Source organism: Penicillium argentinense (assembly GCF_028826775.1).
Source record: "Penicillium argentinense strain IBT 30761 chromosome Unknown utg000005l_segment0_segment0, whole genome shotgun sequence".
Lineage (NCBI taxonomy): Eukaryota > Fungi > Ascomycota > Eurotiomycetes > Eurotiales > Aspergillaceae > Penicillium > Penicillium argentinense.
In genome coordinates this window covers 4,128,616-4,153,950 of record NW_026622664.1, presented here as the reverse complement: position 1 = coordinate 4,153,950, position 25,335 = coordinate 4,128,616, and the positions used below count along the sequence as shown (strand labels likewise).

Below are 25,335 nucleotides of genomic sequence, written 5' to 3'. Positions count from 1 at the left end.
TAATTCCGATGTAGCCATACTAATCCCGACTCATCAAAAGACCACTTGAAACTACCACAATCCTAACTTAAAATCTTACACTGCCCAGGTGCATTGGGTGCAGTAGCAAATCTCCCGTTTTTGGGTAGCCATTTAGCCGATTCTCGTCTACTGTATATCTACGCAGCTCAAACAGATTCAATCATCTAGAGCATTTCCATGGCGGACATATGATTAAGAAAAAAAGTTAAACACATTCAAGAAAAGGTGGAAAAAGAGCAACCCAGCCAACCCCCTCGCATCCCCTGGAAACCTCCAAAACAGTCCTCACATTCGATTCAGTAGGAGGGGGTGCGGGACAAATCAACACAAACTCCCAACAAGTCAGTAGAAAAAAGAAAGTGCGCCTTTTCCTAGCCATATAAAAGTTCAAAGAGAATATTCATAACACCGCTCTCACGGTTCCCCATCCCTCCTCTCTTCCGACATTGCACACCAGACTCGAACCCGAATTCGGCGCAGCCCATTTGCTTATTTCCTTCCTCTTTCTCTCAACATGGGATATCGTACATGCAAGTAAAAAGAAAAAAGAGAGATTGAAAAGGAGATCACAGATCAAGCGACTTAAAGTCTGCGCCCGCCTCGGCACTGAGAGGCTGAGCCCCAGCTCGCAAGTCACCACCAACGGGCTGGAAGCTATAATGGTTCCCAATGCCCGCTGTGGCGGCACTAGCAAGCATGGTATTGGTGTGCTCATTCGGGCCCTGAAGCGACACGGTCTGCAAAGCGTCCTGGGCCTCCTTAACGCGTTTCTTAAATGCCATTCGGTCCAGGAAGAGTTGCTGACGAGCCTGTTCAAGCTCACGACGCTCGGCCTCAATGATCTCCTCCATCTCGTTGAACTGCTGGAGCTTGATCTCAAACTTCTGCAAGGTAACGTTCACGGCGGCGCCGACGAGGCGGGTCATTTCTCGCTCTTCATGCGAGGCAAGAGCACCGGCTCGCGCGGCGGAGGCGGCCATCGCAACGGTTGAGACAGACTCCTTCGGCTTCTCGGCGGTCTGCTCGGCCTCGCGGACGGGGTCGACATCCATGGAGTCGGACTCGGCCTTGACGTCCTTGCCCTTACCATCGCCCTTCTCCAATTGGCTGCGGAGCTCCTTGCGGATCTCTTCAACGGAGCGACCGGCAGCGGCGGCGGCAACAGCGGGCTCGGCCATTTGGGCAAGGAAGGCAACGACGGAGAGGACAGGGTTCTCAGATTGGTTGATGGGATCGCGGCCAGAGCGAGCGCCGAGTTCGGGAATATCTTCAATATACTTGTCCTCAATCTCGAGGGAGAGGAACTTCATCACGCACTCTTCGCGAGTTCGTGTGCCGACGTGATTAGCAATTTGCTCCCAATTATCGTCGAAGTTCTCCAGACCCTCCAGCAGAAGCAACAGCTCTGAATCTGACCACGGAGCGTCCTTGTCTGGGACGTGGCTGTGGCTCTTATCCTCGAGTTTCACGAAGTCGGAGGCATTATGGCTGGAGGGCATGCGGCCCTGCAAGAAGCAGTTGGGGCACAAATCATATTTCGCGTCGGGGGCGTTGGGGTTTGTTGATGTGGGCGCAGACTTGGCATAGTGGAAACGAAGTCTTGTGCAGTCAATACCGCAAGAGAAGCAGTGCGACTTCTTCTTAGGCTCCTGCTCGATGCCATTTGTACCGTCACCGTTGGTTTGCTTGTCCTCGGTCGATGGGGTAACATCCTTGCCCTTGTCGTCGAAGATGTTGCGGCGCAGGTCGAGTCCCTCGCCCTTGGTTGCAGGGGTCGCAGAGGCGGCGCGGTCAGTGGCGGGCAGAGTCTTGCCCGCGGTGACAGCGGGGTTCGGCCCAGGCTGGAAAGGTTGCAGTCCTCGCGGAGTATCGGCGATGACGCGGAAGTGGCCGGTGAATGGGGGTCCGATGTTGGAGGGGCGGGATTGAGGATCAACCTGCGAATGAATTAGACAAGGGCTCGATCGAAACGATTAAGCTGGGGTGTTTACTCACCTGGTAGTTAATAAGACCCCACTGCTCAAGGAAAGAGTGAATTCGCATGATAGCACAGACATCACCCGCTAAGTTACGACGGCAAGCAGTGACAGTCAAGTATTCGATAGGGTTCAAACGGTAAGTGTTGATCATGAAGTCACGGTAGTCCTTGTAGGTAGCCGGGGTCTTGCTGCGGTTACGGGCATTGAAAAACTCGGCGAGAGCCTTCTTCTCAATCTCGTGAATGGTGTTCATATCGAACCATGTCGCGTAGCTAGGAAGAATGATGGCATGGGTCTGCGTAACAAGCTGCTCCCGAGCAGCAGCCTCCAAGGAAGACTTGCTTGGCGCGGGTTGATCTTCACCAACGGCATCTTCAAGGCCCTCACCAGCCTGCTCAGGAGGTTGCGACTCGCCGGCCGCATCTTCCAAGCCCTCGGTATCGCGCTTCGTCTCGGTCTCGGTGCCGCCCATCTCCTCATCCTCCGGTTCGCCATCGCCGTTCTGTCCCTTGGGCGAGGCAGGAGCATCAAGAGGGTTGTCCGATCCGGTGGTATTCTCGTACTTCTTCTCGGGGGACTCTTGGCGCGATTGCGATTCTAATTTCGTGGGTCAGCGTTGACACAAGATGATCCAGGGAGGTGGCTGGGAAGCGTACCGGAGGCACTGCCTGCATTCGTGATGCTCGCGGAGCCTTCTGCGCCGGTTACGGGCTGAGCATTCTCAGGTGCCGTAGACTGGTTGAGAGAAGTGTCATCCATGATGATTTAACGGAAGAAAGCTGCTGTCGCGGGCAGCTGAAGATCGACTCCTTGGCTGTCGTTCGCTGTCGACCTCGCGCAGCGCAACGTGGTTACGCGTGGCAAGTGTACGTAGTCGGCAGGAAGGTCTGGGATCAATAGACGAGGGCCCAATTCGATGGGAAATCAGGCCAAGGGGGGATGATTGGACCAGGTGCTCGATCGCTGGGGGAGGTGGATGTCGCGCTTTCACGGAAAACTCGCGGTCGCTGCCAAGGCAGGCGCTAGCCGAAACAGGTTAGCGTCTAGTTAGTATGTTGACACCGTTTAATTCAGGTATCAGTATTAGTCAGCGTCAGCGATTTATCTCAATTCTAGTCTAGCTCGTGACGATCTTATGTGAGCTACTGATGCAGTTTTGCTGCTAGTTAATACGCTTACTCTTCCGTCATGACTTCGTGCAGTTGTTGTTTTTGTTTTGGATTATAACCGGAGACGAAGCAGCCCTTTTTTAACTACTGATAGCCATCATACGGAATAGTCTACTAGTCTACACAATCTGTAAGAAACATTTTGTCTCCCAATTCATGTTTATATTGGTCGGTGTTCTTGGTTATCATAAAGTCCTACCAGTTCAAATGTACACAGTCCCAAAATAACCAATTAGTGCTGCGCGAGGGCAGCAGCACGAAGCTCCACGGTCTTCGCAACAGCGGGCTTCGCCTTCTGGCGGCTCAACCAAGCCTCCAAATTAGGATAATCAGACACACTAATGCCGAGGAAATCAAGGACCAGGAACCAGGGAATGAACGCCAGGTCCGCGTAACTCCACTTGTTACCGACAAGATATTCCTTATCTTTCAAGACGCGATCCAGCACACCTGAGACACGGCGAATCTCATTATAGTAGCGCTCCTTGGCACTCTCGATCTGCTCTGGGTGGTAGCGGGTGAACCAGACGGCCTGGCCGAAGTAAGGGCCCTGGCCGCTGACCTGGAAGTGCAGCCACTGCTTGGCAAGGAAGTAGTCCTGCGAGCCGGGGGCGAAGCTAATGGTGTTCTGCTTGTCGTAGGTCTCGACGAGGTATTCGAGGATCGCGCCAGATTCCCAAATTGTGATGCCAGTGTTGGGATCTTCAATAGCGGGGACACGGCCATTAGGGTTGATGGACTCGTAGGGTTCCTTCTTCATGTCGGGGAAGGCGACGGGCTTGTTCTCATAGGGGAGGCCGAGCTGCTCGAGGACAATGACAACCTTCCAAGGGTTGGGACCAGGGCCGTGGCCGTAGAGAGTGATGGGCTTGAGAGACATTATGGCTGTTGAAGATGGAATCTGGTGGGAAGAGTGGGAAGACGGAGATAGAGGAGGAAGTTGATGAGTTTGGAAGTGGAATTGGACGAGCCATGGCGTGCTCTTAAATGCTCCTGGCGAGCTGGCTTCATTCCCCAACCTTCGATGCTGGACGACCCCACTTGCGGGTACATCATTGCGGTTCAGGAACTTCGGCCGCAGAGAGCACGCTGACAAATGGACCCATTGTACGAGAAGATGCTTTTGTCAGCGCATACATCGCGGTATTGCTCCGCGATTGGTCGCGCAGGGTTCACTCAAGGTACTCCTCTTGCCGACATGACCTCAACACATGTCGCAGGGCTCGATCAGCCTGATCCGGCCAGCTTCACCTCTGGCACGCCGACGAGTTCCGTCCCGCTCGGACACGCTTGTGTTGGCAGCTAGTAGTAATGGGGGTTAAGGCCTCTGGGGTAATCCTTGTGGCCAGTATAGGTAGCTTAGCCAACATGAGAATGAGAAACGCTCGATCGGGTTTCAAGCACAGAAACCCGCGGAGTTCGCGTTCCGAGCTCGATAATCACTCTCGTGATAGTTAAGACCGAGCTTCACCAGCATTGGTCAGCAAAGCCCGCAGTGTCGCACAAAGAGTGTCGTCAAAAGAAGGCCATCTGCCAGATAGAGAAAATGTAGAAGACTGCCGCGGAGGAGCAGAAGTGCAAATTATCTTCCAACTCTCATCGGGGCTGACAAATCGCTAGTGACACCACCCTACTATTGCAGTCGACGGTAGCGACGCCCTTGCAATCACTTCGAAATGACTGGTCAGTGAGCCATGGTCCATCAAGGCGGGGACTGGGGAGATATACGCTGTCTCGAAGACCGAAGGGCGTGTTTTAGGGTGGTGGATTTAGGATTGAGTCATCATTCGCATCCTGAAAAGGGGGCCAGCCACGTTATTCCGAGCCTCAACTCCCAGGCTATTGTTAGGTCGATACAGCAATCCAGCCCTCGCCAGCGTGACGTCCATCTCGAATTGTTCAGAGAATTGCAGAGATCTAAATTTTTTCTCGCCTCAGTCAAGTTGCACTGCTAAAGAGCCTCGCTGACGATCAAAGACCCTCGGAATTCGCCTCGGAGTTGATCGGACTAAAAAAAGGGTAGCAGACTATGTTCCCAACACGCCACTTCTCTGTTTCAATGAAAATGGACGGAAAAAAACATCTGTTAGACTTCGAGATTGCATTTCATAGCAGATCATCTGAATTCAAACAGTCAAATGAGCCTGTTCGTGGTCACAAGTCCAAACCCGCGTCTTTGACTCATCCCAGCCAAGCCACTTCGTATAACTACCAAACTCAGAGGAGCGATCAAAACATGCAAACTAAAAATGCAAACTTGAAGACTGCAACATCAATGCCAACATGCAAATGCCAATGCAAAACATACAAATAGCAAGTGCAAAGTATGCAAATACAAACATTAATCTATTTCGCACATGCAAACATTGCGAGTCATGGTCGCGGCTAATCGTAAGGCACGTCTACTCTGTCAGAAAGAAAAATATTCCGAATTCTACTCCGTAGCAACCACCCCATTCTAACTCTTTGGCAGTCTAGACGGGAAGTGGAGCCACCTGGATCCCCAACTACAAAGTAAGGCTTAGTTTGCATTCAGAATTCACCAGAACAGAATAAACTTCTCACCCAGGCAGCAAAAGTCGAAAGAAGGTCTGAGACTCTGCTGCCTGAGTTAGGCAGGTAAGGGCCACGCAAGTCCAGAGCAGATCCAATGCGCCCTTTCGCTTATGAGTGCTTCAATCTGGAGTATGACCCGTTCCAGGCCCCGCCAGAGCGGATAGCCCAGCCCTGTGAGACGATAATAAGATGTTATGATCGGCTCTTTCCGTCCAATGAGCTATGTTCCCTGTCTGTCATCTTGCACTGTAAAGTGCCTAAGGCATCGAGTCATCGTTATGGGGTTCTACTCTAGCATGTCACAGTGCAGGAGGAAAGCCCTGTGGGGTCTGGCGACATGCCTAGATCTCCAGATCGGGAGCCCGATTGCGGCCTCCCGGAGTAATACAGTAATATAGCCAACCAAATACAGCACGAAGTGAGGAAAGAACTGTTCTCGAAATCGCCAGAATCGAGCCCCAGGTACACTTGCGATGAATTGTCAGCAGCTTGATTCATCATATTCTCTTGGCGTTTTTGCGCGTCGAACGCCCATCGCGCCCTTTCGCAACATCAGCCTCGTTTTTGGATGGTTTGTGTTCGGAGTGGGCCCACAAGGTTTAGTCCGACGCTCGGTGTGGGGCGCGGCCTACTTGCTCTGACGTCTTTACGAGCGTAGTTTATTCCAGCAGTCATGGATCACGGCGCAGTGGTGGGTCGAGGAAATTTTTTTTAGATGTTGTCAATGTCGGTGTACCAAATCGGAGTTCTACGTGTCAGAGCAAGCCTTGTCTGGAATCTATAAAGACCGGAGAATCACCCGTGGAAAACCAACATTATCAACTCAAGAAGCCGAACACTAAAGGAATATCCGTTCTTTGGTTGATTCTCATCTCATCCGATTCTATTTACATCAACACTCATCAATACCGACACTGACAAAGTCATAAGTACTATCTATCTCACCACCTTCCAACCTCCACAAGTGGTCTACCTACCAACCCACCATACAACTCTACATCCAAAACAAAACAACCACCACAACCACAATGTCCAGCATATTCTCCAAGAGCTCCAAGAGCACCCGCACCGACAGTGTCCCCAGCGACACCGCCTCCACACATTCCACCGTCTCCACCGCAACAACACTCAAGGGCCTCGAGTCACCCAAGAAGAAGTGGTTCTCGCTTCCCAAGACCGAGCCCGCATACATCAACAAGTCGGATGAGCAGTACGCCAAGAAGGCCATACACAACGAGGCCATCGCGAGCTATCTCAGCATTCGCTAAACACGTGCACTAAGCTTTGCTTATTTGATTTGACTTTCACTCGGCTTACGACCAATACCTCCTGCCTTCGACTATTTCGACCACGCTCTTCGGATACCACCTGCATACGCGATTCTCGACCTGCTATACACTTGGCTATTTTGCGCTTTGATATCTGATACCAATCCGCCTACTTGTTTCTTTGATCTTCATACTGATATTTCAGCTGATTCATGATGGAATGATTTAATATTGATATTTTAATACCTTGTGCTTACTTTTGATTTTTGTGAGGACAATCTATTTCATTTGTTAGTTATAGAATGGGCTTTGTTTTGGTTTTACAGTTTGAATGATAACGAATTATTAGAAGATTCGGAAATATGTTCTTTCGTAACATAAACTAAAGATGAAATATTTGCAAACAAGAAATTAACTCAATGGTATAGGATGCACGCCAATAGCACTAAAACATGCCCAATCTTGTAATCAAACAAGAAAACAGAAACAAATCATAACCCAGTCAAAAGCTCAGCCATCGAAATAGGTTTGCGCACCGCATTCGAGAATCCTTCATGATAAGTAATCCAAACCTTCCTCCCGGCCTTGGCCGACTCATTCGCCGGATCGTGACCATCTTTATCCTCGCCGCCTTTACCCTTGGGGCTAGGATCCTGAATAATTCGGCCAAAGAAATCTCGCTTGACAACGCCCTCTTTCATAGCTTTCTTCGCCGTATCGCCGGGTTCTGACGCTGATTTGACTTGGGGATACTTCCCGCCAGTAGCGGCAGTAACGGACTCTGCTTGTTTGCGCGTGGTTTCTTTCCGGTATTCTTGGTCGAGTACTTGTCGGACGGCATACCGCACTGGTGCGCTACCTCCGGATGCCATGCTGAGAGGCATTCTGGAGAAGGAGACTAGCGAGTCGATTGGTCTGTTAGGGAGGGTTAGTTCGGTCTGCGAGACTTGGATGGGGTCGTGTACTTACGGCTCCATTCTGTAAGCCCAGCCGCCGTGGCCTCCGCCTTCGTGCTCAACGCGTACTTTCTCGAAAGTCACTCCCATCCCTGCCATGACGCGGGCGGCAGATTGTACGAGTGTTTTCTCGGAGTCTTTGCGGACGGTGGCTGTACTTCTCTGCTCGCCGCCTCCGCGGACAATCACCGGTTTGACGTCTGGTGAGAGCATGCGCACGAGGTAGGGGACTAGATCCGTAACGACCGACTCGGAGGATCGGAAGATCCGGACGATAGGTGCAGAGAAAGAAGTGTGAAAACCAGTCAGGATTGCACGGTTTGCCTTCAGTGCTTCGAAAGCAGCAAAGTCGGCTCGCGGGCCAGAAAAAGGGTGTTCTTCTTTGGCCTCTTCATCGTCCTCATCTTTTTCCTGGGCGTCGATCTTGCCAGCAGCCGAAGCGAAGAGGTGATGAAACCCCAGTACAGACTGGCTGAGGTAGGGACTCAACTCCCATTCTTGAGAAAAATGGACTTTTGCGGAGATGCAGTCGTGAAAATGCAACCATTCATAAGCAGCATTCGGTTTCGAAAGAAAAGTATCGTCCTGGTATTGCTGGATGGGGTATGCCGCAAAACAATCAGTAACACAACGGTCATGGTCACCGCTTGAATCCACCATCTCCCGCAGTCGATTGATACCATGTCGTTTACGGAGATCCGCCACACCAACAGGGACACGGGTATTCGCATCATCGAACTTATCCTGGAAGGAGGTCACTCCGACGGGAGCATCAGTGAATCCGGCACCTTCAGTGAAAACGCGGTTCACAATCTCGCGGACACCTCCACGGCTCATTTCTTTGAAGAATGAGCCGCCTTCCGTGGAAGCACTGAGTACTCGGTTCTCGAGCCAGTTTCGGGTCAATCGTAGAGCGGACGAACGCTCATTGCGTAGCTTATGTGCAACCCATTCTGCGGCGACGAGGACGCTGCGGATATCACCCTCGGCAGATCCGCTGTTCTTGGTGGAGCGCTGTCTTCGATTCGTGATGCCCCAGGCTGCTTCACAAAGCCGGCGGGCTCCGTCGTTATCGCATGGAATACCTTCGCGGGTAAAGATGCTCCGTACTCGTTGGACGACGTTCTCCAGCGGGGCTTGTCGGACATGAATCATCTCGGCGATAGACGAGGCCCGGAGGGGCCGGAGACTTGGGTGGTATAGGTCGTTACAGACCAAAATCAAAGGTCGAAGAAAACGGAAATTATCGCCCTTGCGCTTCTTGCCTTTGCTGTCTTCCGAAGGACGGTTTGAGTTGCGCTGGTCAAGCAGGACTAGGTCAATGAGGGCTTTCATGAAACCCCCCTCACCACCACTTCCAGCTCCGCCAACGACACCATCGACTTCGTCGACGACGACACAGACGGGCTTCGCAGCTCGACGGACCTTGTTCTCGCCGACTTCGACATTGGCACCCTTGACGTTCTCCGTTGCCAGTGCATCGCGGATGCGGCCCTTAACCACATCTCTGCTGCGTTCGTCACTGGCGTTGATCTCGAGCACCTCGTAGCCTGCCTGTTTGGCGCAGACATGTGCCAATGTCGTCTTTCCCAATCCAGGAGGTCCACTCAATAAGAGGACCTTCCGGTGATAGCGCTCTTCGTCATCCTCTTCTTTGAACTTCTTGGAACGAGACTTGAATAGACCCGGGAAGACAATCGGCTCCCATCCCTTCAGCCAGCGAAGGACGGCTCGGTGCGTACGTTCATCTCCAATTAGATCGGTGAACTTGCGAGCACGGTATTTCTCTGTCCACATCATCGAATCATATTTCTTCTGCTTCGCATCTCCATCGTGTTTTTCTATGGATGGCTGGACAGGCGGCCGAGGTGCTGCCGCGGCAGCTTTTATTTCATTCGCAGCATCATCCATCATCTGGTGAATATCAATACCATAGTAGCTTGTCCTCGCTCTTCCAGGATCCGCTTCAGATCGACTGGCAATCATGCGCTCATAGGAAACTGGGGCTTGGGTCTTCTTCAAGGAAACATTGTGTGTCTTCCCTGCGCAAGTCTTGATCTGAAATCTTTTCAAGGGAGCAGGCGCTGTTCGAATGGTCATTTCAGGCTGTATGGTCGGAACTTCGGGTGTGAAATCATTCGGTTTAGACAGGTCCATAGGAGGTATGCCAGGAAGTTGAGCTTCGGGATTCTCAGGCAATTCGAACTGGCTTTTCAACTGTTCATCCCTGAGTGCGGCCATCTCGTCGTCTTCCTCGTCGTCATCATCATCATCAACGAATCCTCCGACGAATTTCTGTCGCTTGGGTTCGGTCTGTTGCGGACTTTCGTCTACTTCCCCGGCCTTTCGCTTCTCACCGGCCGCATTCTCGTATGAGGTGCCGAGCGGCGAAATGAAAGGCATATTTGGAAACGGAGGAGAGGAAGGGAGTATGGTGGAGTTACGGGTTGGTGTGTAGGCTGTTGCTCGCGGCGTTTCGAGGGAGGACTTTGTCGGTGTATCTATACCAGGCCTGAACATCAGCACAAACACTCCACACTTCTGTAGCGTGAAACAAGAAATCCTAACCAGGCTTTAAATCGTCGTCGCTGCGAAATACATCGGACAAGTTCCAGGCTCGATGCTGGATCACGACTTTATTGCGGGTTAAATCCGCGCGTGCTAGGTGGATTGCTTCGAGGTCGTCGTCGAAGGACTCGGAGGGGGATTGGATGTGTTGGTGGGCTCTTCGGAGTGGAGGTGGAGGGCCGGGTCGAAGGAGGACAGGATTGGTGACGATGGAATCATTCATGCGTCTCGGTCATGTCTTGGGTCTTGAAGTCTTTGTGCTTAATCGCAGTCCCTCCGAAGCGCGTCTCGCGCCCGACGCGTGCCGCGCTAACCTGTTTAGGTCATCTTATTTAGACTACGTAAGTTCTCCGCATTGCCACTAACTCCTAAGACCCTATACTTCATCCTGGGTACCCTAGGGATTCTTTGCTGAATTATTCAACATATTATTAAAGTTTTACATATCACCCTGGGATGGGTTGTCCTGACAATGTTCAACTACCCGATTACTCCCAAACTACCTCATGGTAGAGTACGTCCTCGATTGCTGGAAGAATTGTGTTCATAGATGTGTATTGCAAAGTGACTAGGCTTTTCGACTCTAGTCCTCTAAAAGTGATATGGTATACTGTACTGTTCATTCAACACAAAGCCCATGACCCACGACCAGTCATGGACAAAATCAAATCAAATCAACCCCGATAGCTCACGCAACAAATCTAAGCGCCCTTCACCTTCTCCGTAAGCTCAGGCACCTTCTCGAAAAGATCACCGACGAGACCAACGTCAGCAACCTGGAAGATAGGAGCCTCGGGGTCCTTGTTGATAGCAGCAATAACCTTGCTATCCTTCATACCAGCCAGATGCTGAATAGCACCAGAGATACCAGCGCAGAGGTACAGCTGGGGAGCAACGTTCTTACCAGTCTGACCAACCTGCAGACTGTTATCCGCGAAGCCACTGTCAACAGCAGCGCGGGAAGCACCGATAGCGGCACCAAGCGAGTCAGCGAGAGGGAGCATGATACGATCAAACTCCTCCTTGGACTTCAGACCACGACCACCGGACACGACGCGGGAAGCGGTAGCGAGATCAGGACGCTCGGATTTGGCCAGCTCTTCGGAAACCCACTCAGTTTGGGCGGCGGCGCTGGAGTCCACGCCGTCCACAACCTCGGCGGTTCCACCCTCTGTCTCGACGCACTGAAAAGCGGTGCCTCGCACGGTGATCACCTTGATGTTGTCGGTCGATTGCACGGTCAGGATGGCGTTGCCAGCGTAGATGGGGCGTACGAAGGCTGGTTTCGTGTTAGTGATTGACTATCACATGTCAATCCGCTTTTCTCGCTGTGTACGTACTATCCTCGCTCTCAATGCCGGTGATGTCCGACACCTGCTGGACATCCAGAAGAGCAGCAACTCGGGGAAGAAGGCTCTTGCCGAAGGCAGAGTGGCCGGCGACAATGTGGGTGTACTCGCCCTTCTTGATGTTCTCGACCAGAAGAGGGGCGTAGTTCTCGGGGAGGCCCTACAGAGACAGAAGCAAAAGCCGATTAGGAAATTTTCTTCAAGTCGTAATGCATGCAGAGCTTCGTACCTTCTCATAAGCATCATTCTCAACAGCAACAACCTTCTCCAGACCCTTAATCTTCGCAGCCTCGGCGGCAGAGGTACCCTTCACACCACTACCAGCAAGGAAACCAGTAACAGATCCACCGAGCTTCTGAGCGGCCGCGATTGCGGACAGAGAGGAGTTCTGCAGCTTTCCATCACGCTGCTCGAGAACGGCGAGGGTCGAGAGGAGGCGGGCGAGCGCCGAAGAAACGGGCGAACGCAGAGCGCGGGTTGGGTAGATCTGCGAGCGGGCAGCTCGCAGAGCAGAGTGTCGAGCGATCGGAATCATAGTGACGGCGTTATTGGGAAAGAATATGGGCGTTGCGCTCCCAAGTTGCCAGGAGGAAAGTCGAGATGGAATCTCGGCGATCTGCGGTGATGTGAGGATGTGGTTATCGTCGGGATGCCAAGACCTGCCCTCCCGAGGTCGGACTCGGCTAATGCAGGCATCATATAGGCTGACCGCCGCCAGAACTATGACGATGCCGATGGGCGGTCTGCTGTTAGAATAAGATTGGGATCTACGTCTACTTCTATGCCGAAACCTATTGACGAATTCTGGACTGTAGGGGACTGATATATAGCAGATGTACTGAAAAAGACACGTGATATTTTGTACGCCGAGGATACCTTATACATGCAGAAACATTACGTAGGCAAATCTATGAGGGAACCCATCATGAAGTCGACTTTCTCTTCTTCTTTTCAGCTTTGGGAGCCTCGGCCTTCACCGGCTCGCCATCTTCCAGAGCCTGGGCCTTGAGCTTCTTGAGCTTTTCAATCCGCGCCGCAACCTCAGCCGCATCCTCACCCTCGTCAGCAGCCTTGGACTTCTTGGACTTCTTATCCTCGAGCAGTTTCTCGTCGCCAGTAGATTTGCGCTTCTTGCTAGCCTTGGCATCACCCTCGACCGCAAGAGGATCAACCTCAACGATATCGGTCTCGTCCACCCAGAGCTCACTGGCCAGCCAGATGGGCAAAGCGGTGGTGTTCGCGCCCTTGACGTGAATAGCCTTGATGTTTCTCCAGCCCTTTGTGACAAACTTCTGGACCATACCGTCGACAACAGCTGTGATGTTCTCGGTCAGCTGATCGGCAGTGAACTTGGAGGAACCGACGCGGACGGCGCAGGTGGTGGCGGGGGCAAGTTGAACGGGGGTGCATTGGAGCGTGCGCTCAATCTCCTTGGCGACAATGAGAGGCGAGGCAAAGGCAGCGGTTCTCTCTTCCTTAGGAGCCTTCTTCTTGGGATCCTTCTTGACTCGCTTGCCATCCTCCTTCTCGATCTTGGCAATGCGAATAGGGATCGGGCGCTTGCTAGACTTATAGAAGATCTTTCCGAGGGTGGGCACCAGGCGGTTGATGATGCGGTCATCGGCCAGGAAGACGTCGTGCTCGGAGAGCAACTGGCGACGGCTCTCGAAGCTGGTGTAGCGGGCCTTGAGCTTAGAGAAGCCAATGACCTTTTCGATGCGCGAGCTGATCTCGGAGGGGAAAGCGGAGTCGGCAACGATGTCCTTGACGCTGCGCTGGGGGTCGGCAGTGATAACACAGATGCTGAGCGACGGCGAAGAGTACAGGGAGTGCGGGACGCTGATCTTTCCGGGCTTCAGGCGGTTCTTATCCACGACGTGCTTCTTGGTGGTGAGGATAAGCCAGATGGCCTCGTTCGAGAGAGGGGTGTCCTCATCATCGTCGGAGTCGTTGTCACCAATCAGCGTCTTCTTGGTGGCGGTCTTCTCCTTCTCTTCCTGCTTCGACTTGATGTGTCGCAGCAGCGCCGTAGTAGCTTTGCCGACCTGTGAAGAGTTAGGAGATGCGCCTGGGTTTTGAAAGGCCATTGATAACTGACCTGAGGTTTGTCGAGCTGGTAGGGCGAGCCCGATTCCACCTTTGAGGTGAGAGCAGTAGAAGACGCCATCTTGACGATATGTAGACTCTACAATTTTTCTGCGCCGATATCCAGATCCAAAAAAAAATTCCTCGGAAGGCGGTGACATTTTCACCGGCTTGGCGTCGACTCCGTTTTATGCCTGAGGCATAAAATCTTATCAGCATCAATTCTTAGTAAGCCAGTAAGCAAACAAGCCAACCCCAGCAAAGCAACGGTCGAATATAAACCAAGATGAATGACTTTTTACCACTCAAACACTGTTTTCGGACCGTTGATTAAAAATCACCTGACTCCGGATACCCTTACGGTCTTGTGGTCGCTGAAAGTAGTCCTTGGGTCCAATACGACTTCGCAGATATTGTGAAGTGTTGGGTGGGGCACTCTGGCCCTGCCAAAATATATCTCCAGGTAAAATGCATTGCACTGCAATAGTCCCAGTGCTTCTACCACATGAATGGCCGACTGGCTTTTCAAAGCCCGGTCTATTATAAAAAACCCATATTGATGAATCACCAAAAATCGGCCGAGTGTGAATGAATTTAAAGCTGTCAGCTCAATGGACCACTAGCTGTTGACCTTTGCTCATCTAGAATGGGCAAAATCACATGACATCATGCACACACAGGTCACGAATCGAGAGATCTGCTATCTACTCACAGTGGTTTGATGCGTTGGGCCGCTGCACAAACTGATCCCTTTACTGCAGTATGCTTAAGACACTGAATTTCATAAAATCTCTACTCGAAAGAACTCAACCGAAGCCATAGTGTGACCACGGATATTCCACGAATCTTTGGAACACAGTCAAACACTGCTATCAACCGTCCCACCAAAATACCACAACTGCACCATTGTGGCAGCGTTTCAGAAACCAAATTTTATCAAATAAGCTCAATACTACCATCAGAAAATGACTCAGACCCTTATCGATCTCCACGGCCGCCGCCACGCCCAGAAACGACACTTGACCCATGCGGCTTAGCTTTCTAAATATAGTGCATTCGGGACCGAGGTGATCTCGCCATGCCCTGGGAATAGCATGGCAGCCAAGCATACGGTCGATAGCCCCGTTTAAGAAGAGAGAGAATGGAGTCTACTTTTGCCATGGCGAGCTGCGCTATCATCGGTGTGCACCTGAGTGATCTTAGGTACAGTGTGTTTACGGCCCACTGGCACGCAAGGTACCATCCACATGTGGATTAGGGTGTTGGCAACGCGTCGACATAAACAACACTCATCAAGAAGGAATCGGAATTGGGCAGAATTTCGCAGTATTGGAGCCAACACGTGCCATTGCAACATTTAGATGGGTATTTTCAAGATCCATCGTGCGTGGTTGTCCCCGCCGCGGAAGAAGATCGGGACCGGTCAGGCCCATGTTGACTAGTTCAATGAAATGTTAAGGTCGATGTTTGCACAGTGGGTTAGTCTTTTTACTGTATTAGCCAAATCGAGATCGGATACGTCTAGTGCTCATGCTAGGAGAGCGCCACGCAAGTGTCTGGTTCCACGTCACCCCGGATAGGAGCCCGAGGGATTTGTGAAAAGAGGTCGGCTGTTCAGCTTGAGATGGCGGACTATGAATCCGCGAGAGCAGACTCAGCAGAGAATTTTCTGGACATTGTTTTGATTAATTGGCGGAGTCTGGAGAGTACTTAGTACGGTAGTGTAGCTGAGGTAAGTATCTAGGCGACAGGCACCGAGATTGTTGGAGTGGTTCTGTTCCAGTCGGAACCAACAGAGTATCCGTCTGATTCAAATTTGGGACTGATATGTAGCCGACCGGGCACATAAATTCGTTGTGTTCCGGAATAAATATAGGAATGCAGGGCAGGAACGAGATGATTATAGCAGGAATATGAAAGACAGCTGGTCAATGGAGATTCGCAGAGGTCAATTCAGGTGGCACAGTTGGACTGCCATGCGCGGGCGAGATTCAAATGGAAAGGGGAATACGATTCTCCACGCAATACACGGGGAGTCAATACGGGGCTAGCGGTACCATTACGAGTACAGCAGGTGGTAATGTAATTCCGAGGAGCCATGACGCGGATGATGGGAAGATTAAGATTGCTGCGGATCGACAAGCTAGACGCTTATCGCCATTTGGAAGGCCCATTGAAGCCGTCTGTGCTGCGGTGTATCTACGCAACAGAAGACGAGGCTCATGCGGTGCTTACTTGTACATCCTGTAGTAGTATTCTTGATCTGCCGGCCGACGCCGCTATTGCAGTGAGACTATATTACTAGACGTTGAGCTTTGGACACAAACAGATGCTGACCAGGCTGATTGGACGTGGTGCGTTGGGTCTGGAGAAGCGCACCGACGTTAATTAAACGATCGTTCGACGTCGTCATCTGAGTGGACCGCGAGGACCTGGGGCAGTTCGGCCGTGGTGCCTCGGGCGGTCCTACAGGCTGCCCTTCCGGGTCTAGCGAGCAGGGTTAATTTACGGTAGGAACAGGGCGTTGGTCTGAAATTTGGGTGACGATGAATACAAGGGGATACCAACAAACAGCAGGTATTGCGAATGGCAGGTACCCTATGGCTGGCAGATAGACAAAGAGATGAGCAAAGCGCTGGCTGGAGCGTTGGCTTTCGCTGGCGCCCCTGCTGCCCGCAGGCGCAGGTCGGGGCCACCTGCCAGGGGCACTGGGCCAGCTCGACCCCTTGCGATCATCGGATTAACCTTGCGGAGCATTAGGGGCACTCCGCAACGGTGCCTTGGCAGAGGCCGGCAGAACGAGGTGGCAGCAGAGTTCAATAGAGCAGCATGGAGTGGCAATTACACCAGCAGTCCATGAACTGATGGCTAAAAGGAAGAGGCGACCCCGAAGTACGGTACTATGTACGGTACCCATGGATACGCGAGGCATTTCGGCAGAGGCGGGCGGTGCTGATTGGTGTGCCTGACTGTCCCGCCGCGTCTGCCCCTGGCAGCCCTCAATCTGCCACTGTGATTGGGCGACCCCTGGCGCATGGCCATCTCCCCAAGCTTCTGGCACGAGTCGAGTAAACAGAGATCAAAAAAAAAAATTTCGACTGCGCCCCACGCTGCACTAAGGGTGGACTAAGGGCAAAACGGAGGCAGGTGGGCAAAAAGGCGGGAGATGCTACGCCAAGGCGACAAGAGCAGTCGAGGCCTGCAAAGGCACAGGCAATCTGGACGCAGGCTCCACCCGCAGCGTACAGGAGGGTGTAGCGCTGTATTGTGAGACAGTCACACCCCCTTTTTTGCCCGGCGCCAGTGGGGCACCCTCGGTACCCGGTACAGGTACCGTACGCCTATACACAGAGAAGACTCCTCCCTCCAGGGGTTTTACTTTCCTTCTCCCCTTCTCTTTCCCAGCCTCACTGCACCCGAGTTTTCCCCCCCCATCCGACCAGAGGGATTCGTCTCTCACCCACGCTCATTTACTCGGAAAACCACCACGCTCTCTTTCGCACGATTTCCCACTTTCTGTGTACAGCTCTTTACGAAAGCGCGCGACTGGCTTGCCGTTGATGTACGTGAGATGCCCAATATCTGTGATGGGGTCCCGAGATGGAAATGTGCCAGACGTGGTCAATGATCGATGGACTTGAGAACCCGCGAGTGGCCTGGAGATGATCTGGATGCTGTTCCCTGTGTCGGCGCGCAATAGCGCACGCAAAGTTGCGATCGATCGACTTCAGATCATCTCGCGCGGGACTGGTATGTGGGCACTGGGGACAACGCCCCACGAGCCTAGGCATCGATCATGGACATTCACACGGACGCCTGGACTGGGAAATTCAAGAGATAGAGGCAATTGCTAACACTGACTTGGCACAGATTTCGATTGAAACCCTCACACTTTCGCAATGAAGTTCACCAACTCTGTTGCCGTGACTTTGGCCACGGCAGGCACCCTAGTGGCCGCCCACGGCCACGGCCACGCCCACTTCCACAAGCGCGCTGTCGAGACTGAGACCGACACTGTCCCCGTCGCCGGTCCCACCGTCTACGACTTCGTTGTCCTCGACCCCAAGCAGACTGGTTCCCCTGAGGCCATCAGCAAGGACGAGGCCTGCGAGGGTCTTGCTGACCACAAGTACGAGTGGCTCGGCAGCGCCGTCGCCAACGCTTGCCCGACCAGCACTGCTACTCCTACTCCTACTCCCTCGAGCACCAGCACCCCGACCTCCACTGTCACTCCTCAGGTGCTCCTCGAGACCTCCGCTGCTATCACCCCCAGCACCCCCTCCCCCAGCAGCACTAGCACCGTCGAGCCCACCACCAGCGCTAGCTCCAGCTCCTCGACCTACAGCGCTCCTGCTTCCTCCAGCAGCAGCTCCAGCTCTGGTGCCACTGGCCTCACTGCTGAATTCCCCGATGGCGAGCTGGACTGCGGTACCTTCCCCTCCGAGTACGGTGCCGTCCCTCTGGACTACCTCGGCCTTGGTGGCTGGTCTGGTATCCAGTACGTTACTATCGTCGATGAGGTGGTCAGCGCCATTGTCACTGCCGTCACTGGCGACTCCTGCACCAGCGGCTCCATGTGCTCTTACGCCTGCCCGCCTGGTTACCAGAAGGCTCACTGGCCCTCCACCCAGGGCTCCACCGGTCAGTCCGTTGGTGGTCTGGAGTGCAAGGACGGCAAGCTGTACCGTACCAACAAGGACCACACCACTCTCTGTATCGAAGGTACCGGTGGTGTCCACGTCCGCAACGAGATGAGCGCCGACGTTGCTATCTGCCGTACCGATTACCCCGGTACCGAGTCCGAGACCATTCCCCCTGGCTGCCTCCCCCGGCGCCACCCACCCCCTGACCTGCCCCAACGGTGCCACCTACTTCCACTGGGAGGGCAAGTCTACCTCCGCTCAGTACTACGTCAACAACAAGGGTGTCTCCATCGAGAAGGGTTGCCAGTGGGGTGATGGCTCCGAGCCCGTCGGCAACTGGGCCCCCATGAACTTCGGTGTTGGCTATTCTAGCGGCGCCACCTGGTTGTCCATGTTCAAGAACGAGCCCACCACCGATGCCGACCTGGACTTCAAGGTCAAGCTTGTTGGTGATGACCTCTCTGACAACTGCCGCTACGACGGCCAGGGTAACTTCTACAACAACGCCGGCAAGATCACCAGCGGAAACGGCTGCACTGTAAGTTTACTCTTCAGCTACCTCATCTCAGCAGAATCCCAGCTAACTCCATCTCCAGGCCGCTTCTTCCTCCGGCAACGCCTACTTCGTTTTCTACGAGTAAGGGCTTTCTGGGTGCTCCATTCAAAACACATGTCATCGCGACAAGAATGAGCTTCTATTTTCTTATTTCGCAATAACCGCGCAGACGGTGTGAGCGTGAGAGTCCGCTCTCACTCTTACTCCCACTCTGTGTTTCTGTCTATATCACGGTTTGTCACTTGAAGGTTGCTTTCTTCTGTGTATCTTAAATTTTATCTTTGTTTTATGAGGGTGGATTTTGGGTGGAAATTCAATCTTTGCTATTTCTTCCCTTCTTTTCTCCATGGCTGCCACAGTTGAAGCCGCTGGTTTTTGTTGCGGGAGTTCCATGGTTAGATCTATTGAATACTCCAAGTGCAACCCCTCGATATCTTCTCATCTATCCTGCAATTCTTGTCCCGAGGTCCTTTTTGTCTTTGGTCTTCTCGACCTCATCTCAAAGCTTTGTTGCTTGATGCAGCATTGTCCATTCCTTGACACTGCGCGACTGGGACCCAGTCTTCTCACATCCGACTTTGATTAACTTTCTTTCCATTTCTCAATCCATGACTTATGATTACCTTCAAAGCCTCCCATCCGCTATACACTCGATCGTATGTACCTACGCCAAGATTGACAACGTTCTAGACCACCTCACCCTTGGAAACTTGGGGGAGGTAGCGTGATAGAAAAATGCCCCTTAACAGCATTTCAATTTGGCACTAAACCTAGCAGCGATCATTCCCCACCATAGCTATGGCAAAGTCACCGCATCTACTGCGTAGCATGGGTGTACTACAACGAAATATGGATGGTGATACAACATACCCAATCCGGAAAGGATAGTCTGATCTCCGGAGTAACACGGATCCCCCGATCGCATGGAATGTGACTACTCAAGATCTGGCACCACGACTGTCCATTAACTGGTGTTGTCATCTTGATCGATCAGATGAGCCTTGCTTGGATGGAATTATTGCTGCTTCGCCTCTTTTTTACCATAGGTTGGGTAGGTAGGTAAGAGACGAAATGAAAGTGCAGAGTCACCGCGACCGTCAACTGGCAGCTGGCTGGCATACCGAAGACTATATGGCACTGCACCAGCAACTAGCGATGTCATGCTCTCACCGGGCCAGCCCTACATTCCAAATGAACCGTCTCCCAGGCAAAGATAAATGTGGCGTTGAGATTTTCAGCTCGTCGTTTCTGCACATCATTTCTGCACATCATTTCTGCACCATGCGGCGATAACTTGATAATCTTGATTTGGGCCACGGCGAGGTTAAGTTGGCTGGGCGGTGGCTAGCTAAAACTTGTCTTGGAAGATGGGAAACATAGGTGGCAGGGTGGTGGATATTGAGCCTCAAACCATCTCAGATCACCAAGCTAGGGCAGCTCAGACGAGAGTCACGACCGTGCTGATTCCGGTGGATTCAATTGCAACCTAAGCGAGTTTCAAGAAACCTCATGCACGTACGGGCCAGTATGACCGAGGTTTTCGTGCTTCGCCCCGCCATCTTGCTTGGTATCTTGACGGTCTTTACGGTTATTGGTTTTGAAAGATTGGAGGTGATGGCAAAATTTGGAAGAGAAAAGCCCTTTCAACCCATCAATTCGATTTGTGATAAATACCGAGAATAGAGACAAATCGAATTTGTCTTCACTTGTCGCGAATTGAGGCGTTTAAAGGGCTACTTGCATCGCGAAATCTGTTCAACGACGCGGCGTAAGGTAACCACGCGCCCCGTTAGACCCCGCGGAGTAAAATTTGCTAGCGCGTCACTTCACGTCAATATCCACTATGCCAGGACGCAATTGCTTTCCAATTCGAGGCGGTCAATGCTACGGAGTTTCCAGCCTTTGCCCTACTTCTAGTTTCTGTACGCAATTATTGCATTTCAATGCAATCGTGCCGGCCGAGGCAGAGCTAGGTCTAGCTTTGAGCTACTGTCCTTCCATCCTCCTTGACTTCAGCCTAGTGGTAGTCGTCACCTGGCATCTCCGATGAGAGTCAACTTTCGCCAGAAGGCCGAGGGCGAATGCCAGCCTCATGGGCATGACAACTAGGGCATACCGGGCAAGAGCGCAAGCTGCATACTTCTGGTCGTCTCGCGTGCCCGTCATGGCCCACTTTATAAACACGTGACTTCAGACGCGACCGCGCATTGCCCGAGGAAGGCACGTCTAGTATAGCTACACTGTAGACTGCTGGAGAGGTGGAAAAGTCGGCGTAATTCACGCGAACATTTATTCTACTGCCCAATATTTGTAGTGTTCAATTTCTCGAAGCTCTCGTGAAGTTCAATTGGGGTCGCGACAGTATAGTGGAGCCCGTGAACCCTCGTCGGCGCCTATCGAACGCGTCGGGCTGGTAAGCGTGCATTTCCGCGCAGGGCGAACGAGACGTTCCGCCCCAGGACATTCCACCACACACCTTTTTCTCCCCAAGGCTTCCCTCCCTTCCGACTCCCACCCCTCCCACCTTGCTCGTCCAAGGCCCTCCTCGTCCTATCTCCCTTCCCTCTGGACGTTACCTGCAGTGTTTACTAGTCTCTTCCTTCCTGTCCCTACTCTCACGCGGTGACGCGAGTTCCTCGAGCTCGACTCCGTTCGGTTCTCGTCGAAAAAAGGAGCTCGTCAGGATTTCACCACCATCTGAGAAACTAATTACTGCTGTGAGCAATCATGGACTCCTCTCCGAGCCGCAGCAGCATGGCTCCTGCCGCCGGCATGAAGCGTCCTGCTTCGCTGCTGCCGGCTTTTGAGCCCTTGACCTCGTCCCCGTCTCTGCCTCGCCCGACCAAGCGTGTTGCACGCGAACCAGCCGTCTCAAAGTACCCTACTCCGGTCCCAACCTCCTCGACTCATATCATGTCCTCTTCGCCTCCCGGCATCGCTGCTGCTCGCCCTTCAGAGCGCCGTACCTTCTCGTCCACGTCCGAGCGAGCTCCCTTGTCCACCGTGCCCGAACTCATGCTGCCGGAGAATGGAGAACCCCTCCTGATGGGACGTTCAAGTCTCTCGTGTCAGCATCAGCTGGCTAACAGCCGAATGATCTCTCGTGTTCATGTCAAGGCTACCTACAAGCCTGCGCCTAACCCCTTCGACCGTGACCGAGTCGAGATTATGTGCATGGGCTGGAATGGCATTAAGATCCATTGCCAGGGAAAAAAGTACGATCTGGCCAAGGGGAAGACCTTCACGTCGGACATCAAGGATGCCGACATCATGATTGACGTGCACGAATCTCGCGTCTTGGTTCAATGGCCCCGAAAGGAACTCGAAGATGATAGAAAGGATTGCCCGTCCACCGACTCGGAGCAAACCTGGGATGAGGGAACCCCAACCCAGAAGAGACCTCTTCGTACATTGGAAGGCAGTCCGTTCCCCGAGAACCAACGCCTGGCTTCACCGGTGTCCCCGTCGCCCGCCGTGCAGCGCGCTATTCCTCCTTCCTCGCCGCTCTTTGCTCGCTCCCAGGCCCCCCCGGTGGTCGTTTATGAAGACCAAGGCTCCCCTCTTAAGCGTCACAATACCGTCACCGGAATAACTTCCAGCAGTGCTCGTCGCGCGAGTCTACTTCTCCAGAGCTCCCAGGGAATTGACCTGGGTCACCGTGAAGACGAAGAGTCCGATGGTGAGAATGATGAGGAGAATGATCCCGTTATTCACTCCTTCGGACCCTTTGGTGAGAACCTCTTGCCTCGTATGGCCTCGTTCCACGCCGGTGAATCGCCCGTTCGGGCCCGTTCTCCTATTCGCGCTCGTTCTCCCATTCGCACCGCGTGTTCTCCGCGCAGCCTGCCCCCGGCCGAACATCTTCAACCCGCTCCGTCCCCCAAGCACCATTCTCCTTCTCGCTCGAACTCGCAGCCGAACCTGCAACCTCATTACGAGCGCCATCACTCTGAAGAGTCCAAATATATCAATCCTACCATCGACGACGAGAGCGTCGACCGCATCCGCAACCACGCCGCCAACCAGCTGGCCTTCTCCCGCCTCGCCTCCACGCCCTTCTCGACCATCATGAACAACCTTCCCCCGAGATCCGCCGGTCCGTCGGCACTCCTGATGGTCCCTCCCGTGCTGAAATCCGTTCCATCCTCGAGCACTCCCAGTGCATCGGCAAGGTGCCCCGCCAGGGCAAGGATGCTGCAGGCAAACCCCTCGAGGCGGAGTACTACTATGTCCCCGACTTTGATGACGATCCCACTCGCCTGGAGGCTCACCGGATGGGCAAGCCCGGCCTGCGCAACTGCCGTAAACAGCACAAGGTTAGTAGTCATAATAATTCTCCCGATAGCCTCGAAGTCATCGAGAATAACTCAGCTGATAAACAATTAGCAATACTTCTGGCGCAAGCCAAAATGAACCAACGAAAGAGTAATCTTTCGTCGTCGGCCATTTCCTTGATGCGTGGCTTTCTCAGTACATATTCGTGTTCCTATTCTTGATCCCTACACTTTCAAAAAGGTGAATCGCATAGCGTGGCGTGAGGCATACCCTGACTTTTAATATTATTTCTGTTTGATTTTACCCTGTTTAGAGTTACAAGCTTATGTTCATGCTACCTTGTTGACTTGACCGTCTTGTCCGTCTACCTGTTCTCGTCTCGTTGTTCAAACTACTGTCTTGATTATTGTTCAAAATGGAGGTGTACGATGTGCGTCACAAGCGCCTGTGTGTCGTTTCGCGTCTCACGGGACTTTCAGCGTTCTCATGCTTGATGTTAATCTGATGCTCATGCTCATGCTTCCCCACGGCCTCTTATCTGCAAGTCGTTTTCTGTCTCCTGTTCCCCCTCACACGTTTACCCCCGATTGTCCCCCTCTCGACTTACGGTTCTCGCGTCGGTCAACATAATCAAAGGGACAGTCGGGGCTTTCGTGGGCTTGTATCTTTACCCGTGCGCGATTTTTTTTTTTTTTTTTTTTTTTTTTTTGACTGGACTTGTTTTTTTACCCGTCTCTCGGCCTCGACTCGGGTCTTTGAGTTGATGCTGTTATGACTTGTACGTTAGCTTGAATTAAGGCTGTTTGAGATGCTACAATGTAATTGGTGACCGTGAAAGTAGATGAGTAAGGCCCTGCTACTTATTATCTTAATACTTCTGAGATGAAATTGAAGTACACTGGATTCCATGTCTCACGCTGGAGTAGTGGTGGACTTCCTGTCATCCATCTAACTGAAGAGTCAGTGCTATCCTATATAGTAACTTAATAAACTAGTAAACGGGTCAGGAGACTTTGTCGTGTGGTACACGAGATTCGAAGGTGGTACTGGATATTTGTTTGATTCCTGGTTGCCACCTGTTTTCAAACTTTGTCTTGTGCATTATGTATCTACCGTCACAAGTGTACGTACAGGGTACCCATGGTTCTGGGTTCATTACCTGGTACATACTGTAGGTACTAATTTACTTTTCCACACAGACCTCCCTCGAATTGCAATTTGTCAATTGATAATTCTTGCATCTTACGTCAGTATTTTGCTACCCATATAATCTGGCCTGACTTGATATCATCTGGACTGGCATCGATGCCGCCACCCATCCAGCGTTAAGTTTCGAGCTTTGCAACAACCATATCGTCATCGTATCGCCACTGGCGACATGGGAACATCAAATGCCCGCATCGACAACATGACTTAGACTTTTGTCGCTGAAGAATGTATATAAACCCCACTTGCGCATCTGACCTCAGGAATCTTCATCAACCCACCACATCATACTACATGCATTGATTACCCCGTTTATCATGGAAACCACTGCCCACCAAGGCTCATTCCCAGACCGGTCCGAAGCCAAAGACCAACCTGTCAGTGCCGGTGCCGTGGAAAATACACCCTTCTCAAATCAATCTCATGACCGACAGAGCTCTGATGGTGAAGATCGAGAGTCCACTTGGAAACCCCGATTCGACCGGCGACAGAGCTGGAGTAATGAGGACCGCAAGCATCAGTTGCAGGAGCGATTGTTGAATGTGGAAGGCAGCCGGGAGAGAGGATTCAGCGAGACGGACCATTTCGCTTAAAATAAAATGTTTTGTTGAGATTTGGCTTTTGATATGCGGATCTTTGCAGGGTTGTTATAGTGGCCCGACCGGGAAGCTGGAGATGGTGGGGTTCTCATTCACGAAATTTGT

General features: G+C 52.4%; 9 protein-coding genes across 9 annotated transcripts; 4 read left to right on the top strand and 5 right to left on the bottom strand.

Annotated features, from left to right (window-relative positions):
- Positions 1-587: 587 nt before the first annotated feature.
- Positions 588-2,759, bottom strand: rscE (uncharacterized protein; the record flags this gene model as incomplete). The annotated part of the gene is made up of 3 exons (XM_056618838.1): positions 588-1,958; positions 2,017-2,597; positions 2,657-2,759. The coding sequence occupies 3 exons, from the start codon at positions 2,757-2,759 to the stop codon at positions 588-590; spliced, it is 2,055 nt and encodes a 684-aa protein (XP_056474997.1).
- A 642-nt stretch (positions 2,760-3,401) lies between these two features.
- On the bottom strand, positions 3,402-4,049 carry N7532_006343 (glutathione S-transferase family protein; the record flags this gene model as incomplete). Its single annotated transcript, XM_056618837.1, has 1 exon — positions 3,402-4,049. The coding sequence occupies one exon, from the start codon at positions 4,047-4,049 to the stop codon at positions 3,402-3,404; it is 648 nt and encodes a 215-aa protein (XP_056474996.1).
- A 2,704-nt stretch (positions 4,050-6,753) lies between these two features.
- Positions 6,754-6,993, top strand: N7532_006342 (uncharacterized protein; the record flags this gene model as incomplete). Its single annotated transcript, XM_056618836.1, has 1 exon — positions 6,754-6,993. One exon carries the CDS (start codon positions 6,754-6,756, stop codon positions 6,991-6,993), a length of 240 nt encoding a protein of 79 aa, XP_056474995.1.
- Positions 6,994-7,484: 491 nt separating this feature from the next.
- On the bottom strand, positions 7,485-10,740 carry N7532_006341 (putative sister chromatid cohesion factor (Chl12); the record flags this gene model as incomplete). Its single annotated transcript, XM_056618835.1, has 3 exons — positions 7,485-7,908; positions 7,963-10,450; positions 10,518-10,740. The coding sequence occupies 3 exons, from the start codon at positions 10,738-10,740 to the stop codon at positions 7,485-7,487; spliced, it is 3,135 nt and encodes a 1,044-aa protein (XP_056474994.1).
- A 478-nt stretch (positions 10,741-11,218) lies between these two features.
- N7532_006340 (electron transfer flavoprotein subunit alpha/FixB family protein) lies at positions 11,219-12,401 on the bottom strand (the record flags this gene model as incomplete). Its single annotated transcript, XM_056618834.1, has 3 exons — positions 11,219-11,796; positions 11,858-12,026; positions 12,096-12,401. 3 exons carry the CDS (start codon positions 12,399-12,401, stop codon positions 11,219-11,221), a joined length of 1,053 nt encoding a protein of 350 aa, XP_056474993.1.
- A 388-nt stretch (positions 12,402-12,789) lies between these two features.
- On the bottom strand, positions 12,790-14,033 carry N7532_006339 (uncharacterized protein; the record flags this gene model as incomplete). Its single annotated transcript, XM_056618833.1, has 2 exons — positions 12,790-13,911; positions 13,965-14,033. 2 exons carry the CDS (start codon positions 14,031-14,033, stop codon positions 12,790-12,792), a joined length of 1,191 nt encoding a protein of 396 aa, XP_056474992.1.
- Positions 14,034-17,850: 3,817 nt separating this feature from the next.
- On the top strand, positions 17,851-19,235 carry sun1 (SUN family protein UTH1; the record flags this gene model as incomplete). Its single annotated transcript, XM_056618832.1, has 3 exons — positions 17,851-18,855; positions 18,902-19,132; positions 19,191-19,235. The coding sequence occupies 3 exons, from the start codon at positions 17,851-17,853 to the stop codon at positions 19,233-19,235; spliced, it is 1,281 nt and encodes a 426-aa protein (XP_056474991.1).
- A 2,642-nt stretch (positions 19,236-21,877) lies between these two features.
- fhdA (putative transcription factor Tos4) lies at positions 21,878-23,563 on the top strand (the record flags this gene model as incomplete). Its single annotated transcript, XM_056618831.1, has 3 exons — positions 21,878-23,266; positions 23,302-23,466; positions 23,537-23,563. 3 exons carry the CDS (start codon positions 21,878-21,880, stop codon positions 23,561-23,563), a joined length of 1,581 nt encoding a protein of 526 aa, XP_056474990.1.
- A 1,385-nt stretch (positions 23,564-24,948) lies between these two features.
- N7532_006336 (uncharacterized protein) lies at positions 24,949-25,224 on the top strand (the record flags this gene model as incomplete). Its single annotated transcript, XM_056618830.1, has 1 exon — positions 24,949-25,224. One exon carries the CDS (start codon positions 24,949-24,951, stop codon positions 25,222-25,224), a length of 276 nt encoding a protein of 91 aa, XP_056474989.1.
- Positions 25,225-25,335: the final 111 nt, after the last annotated feature.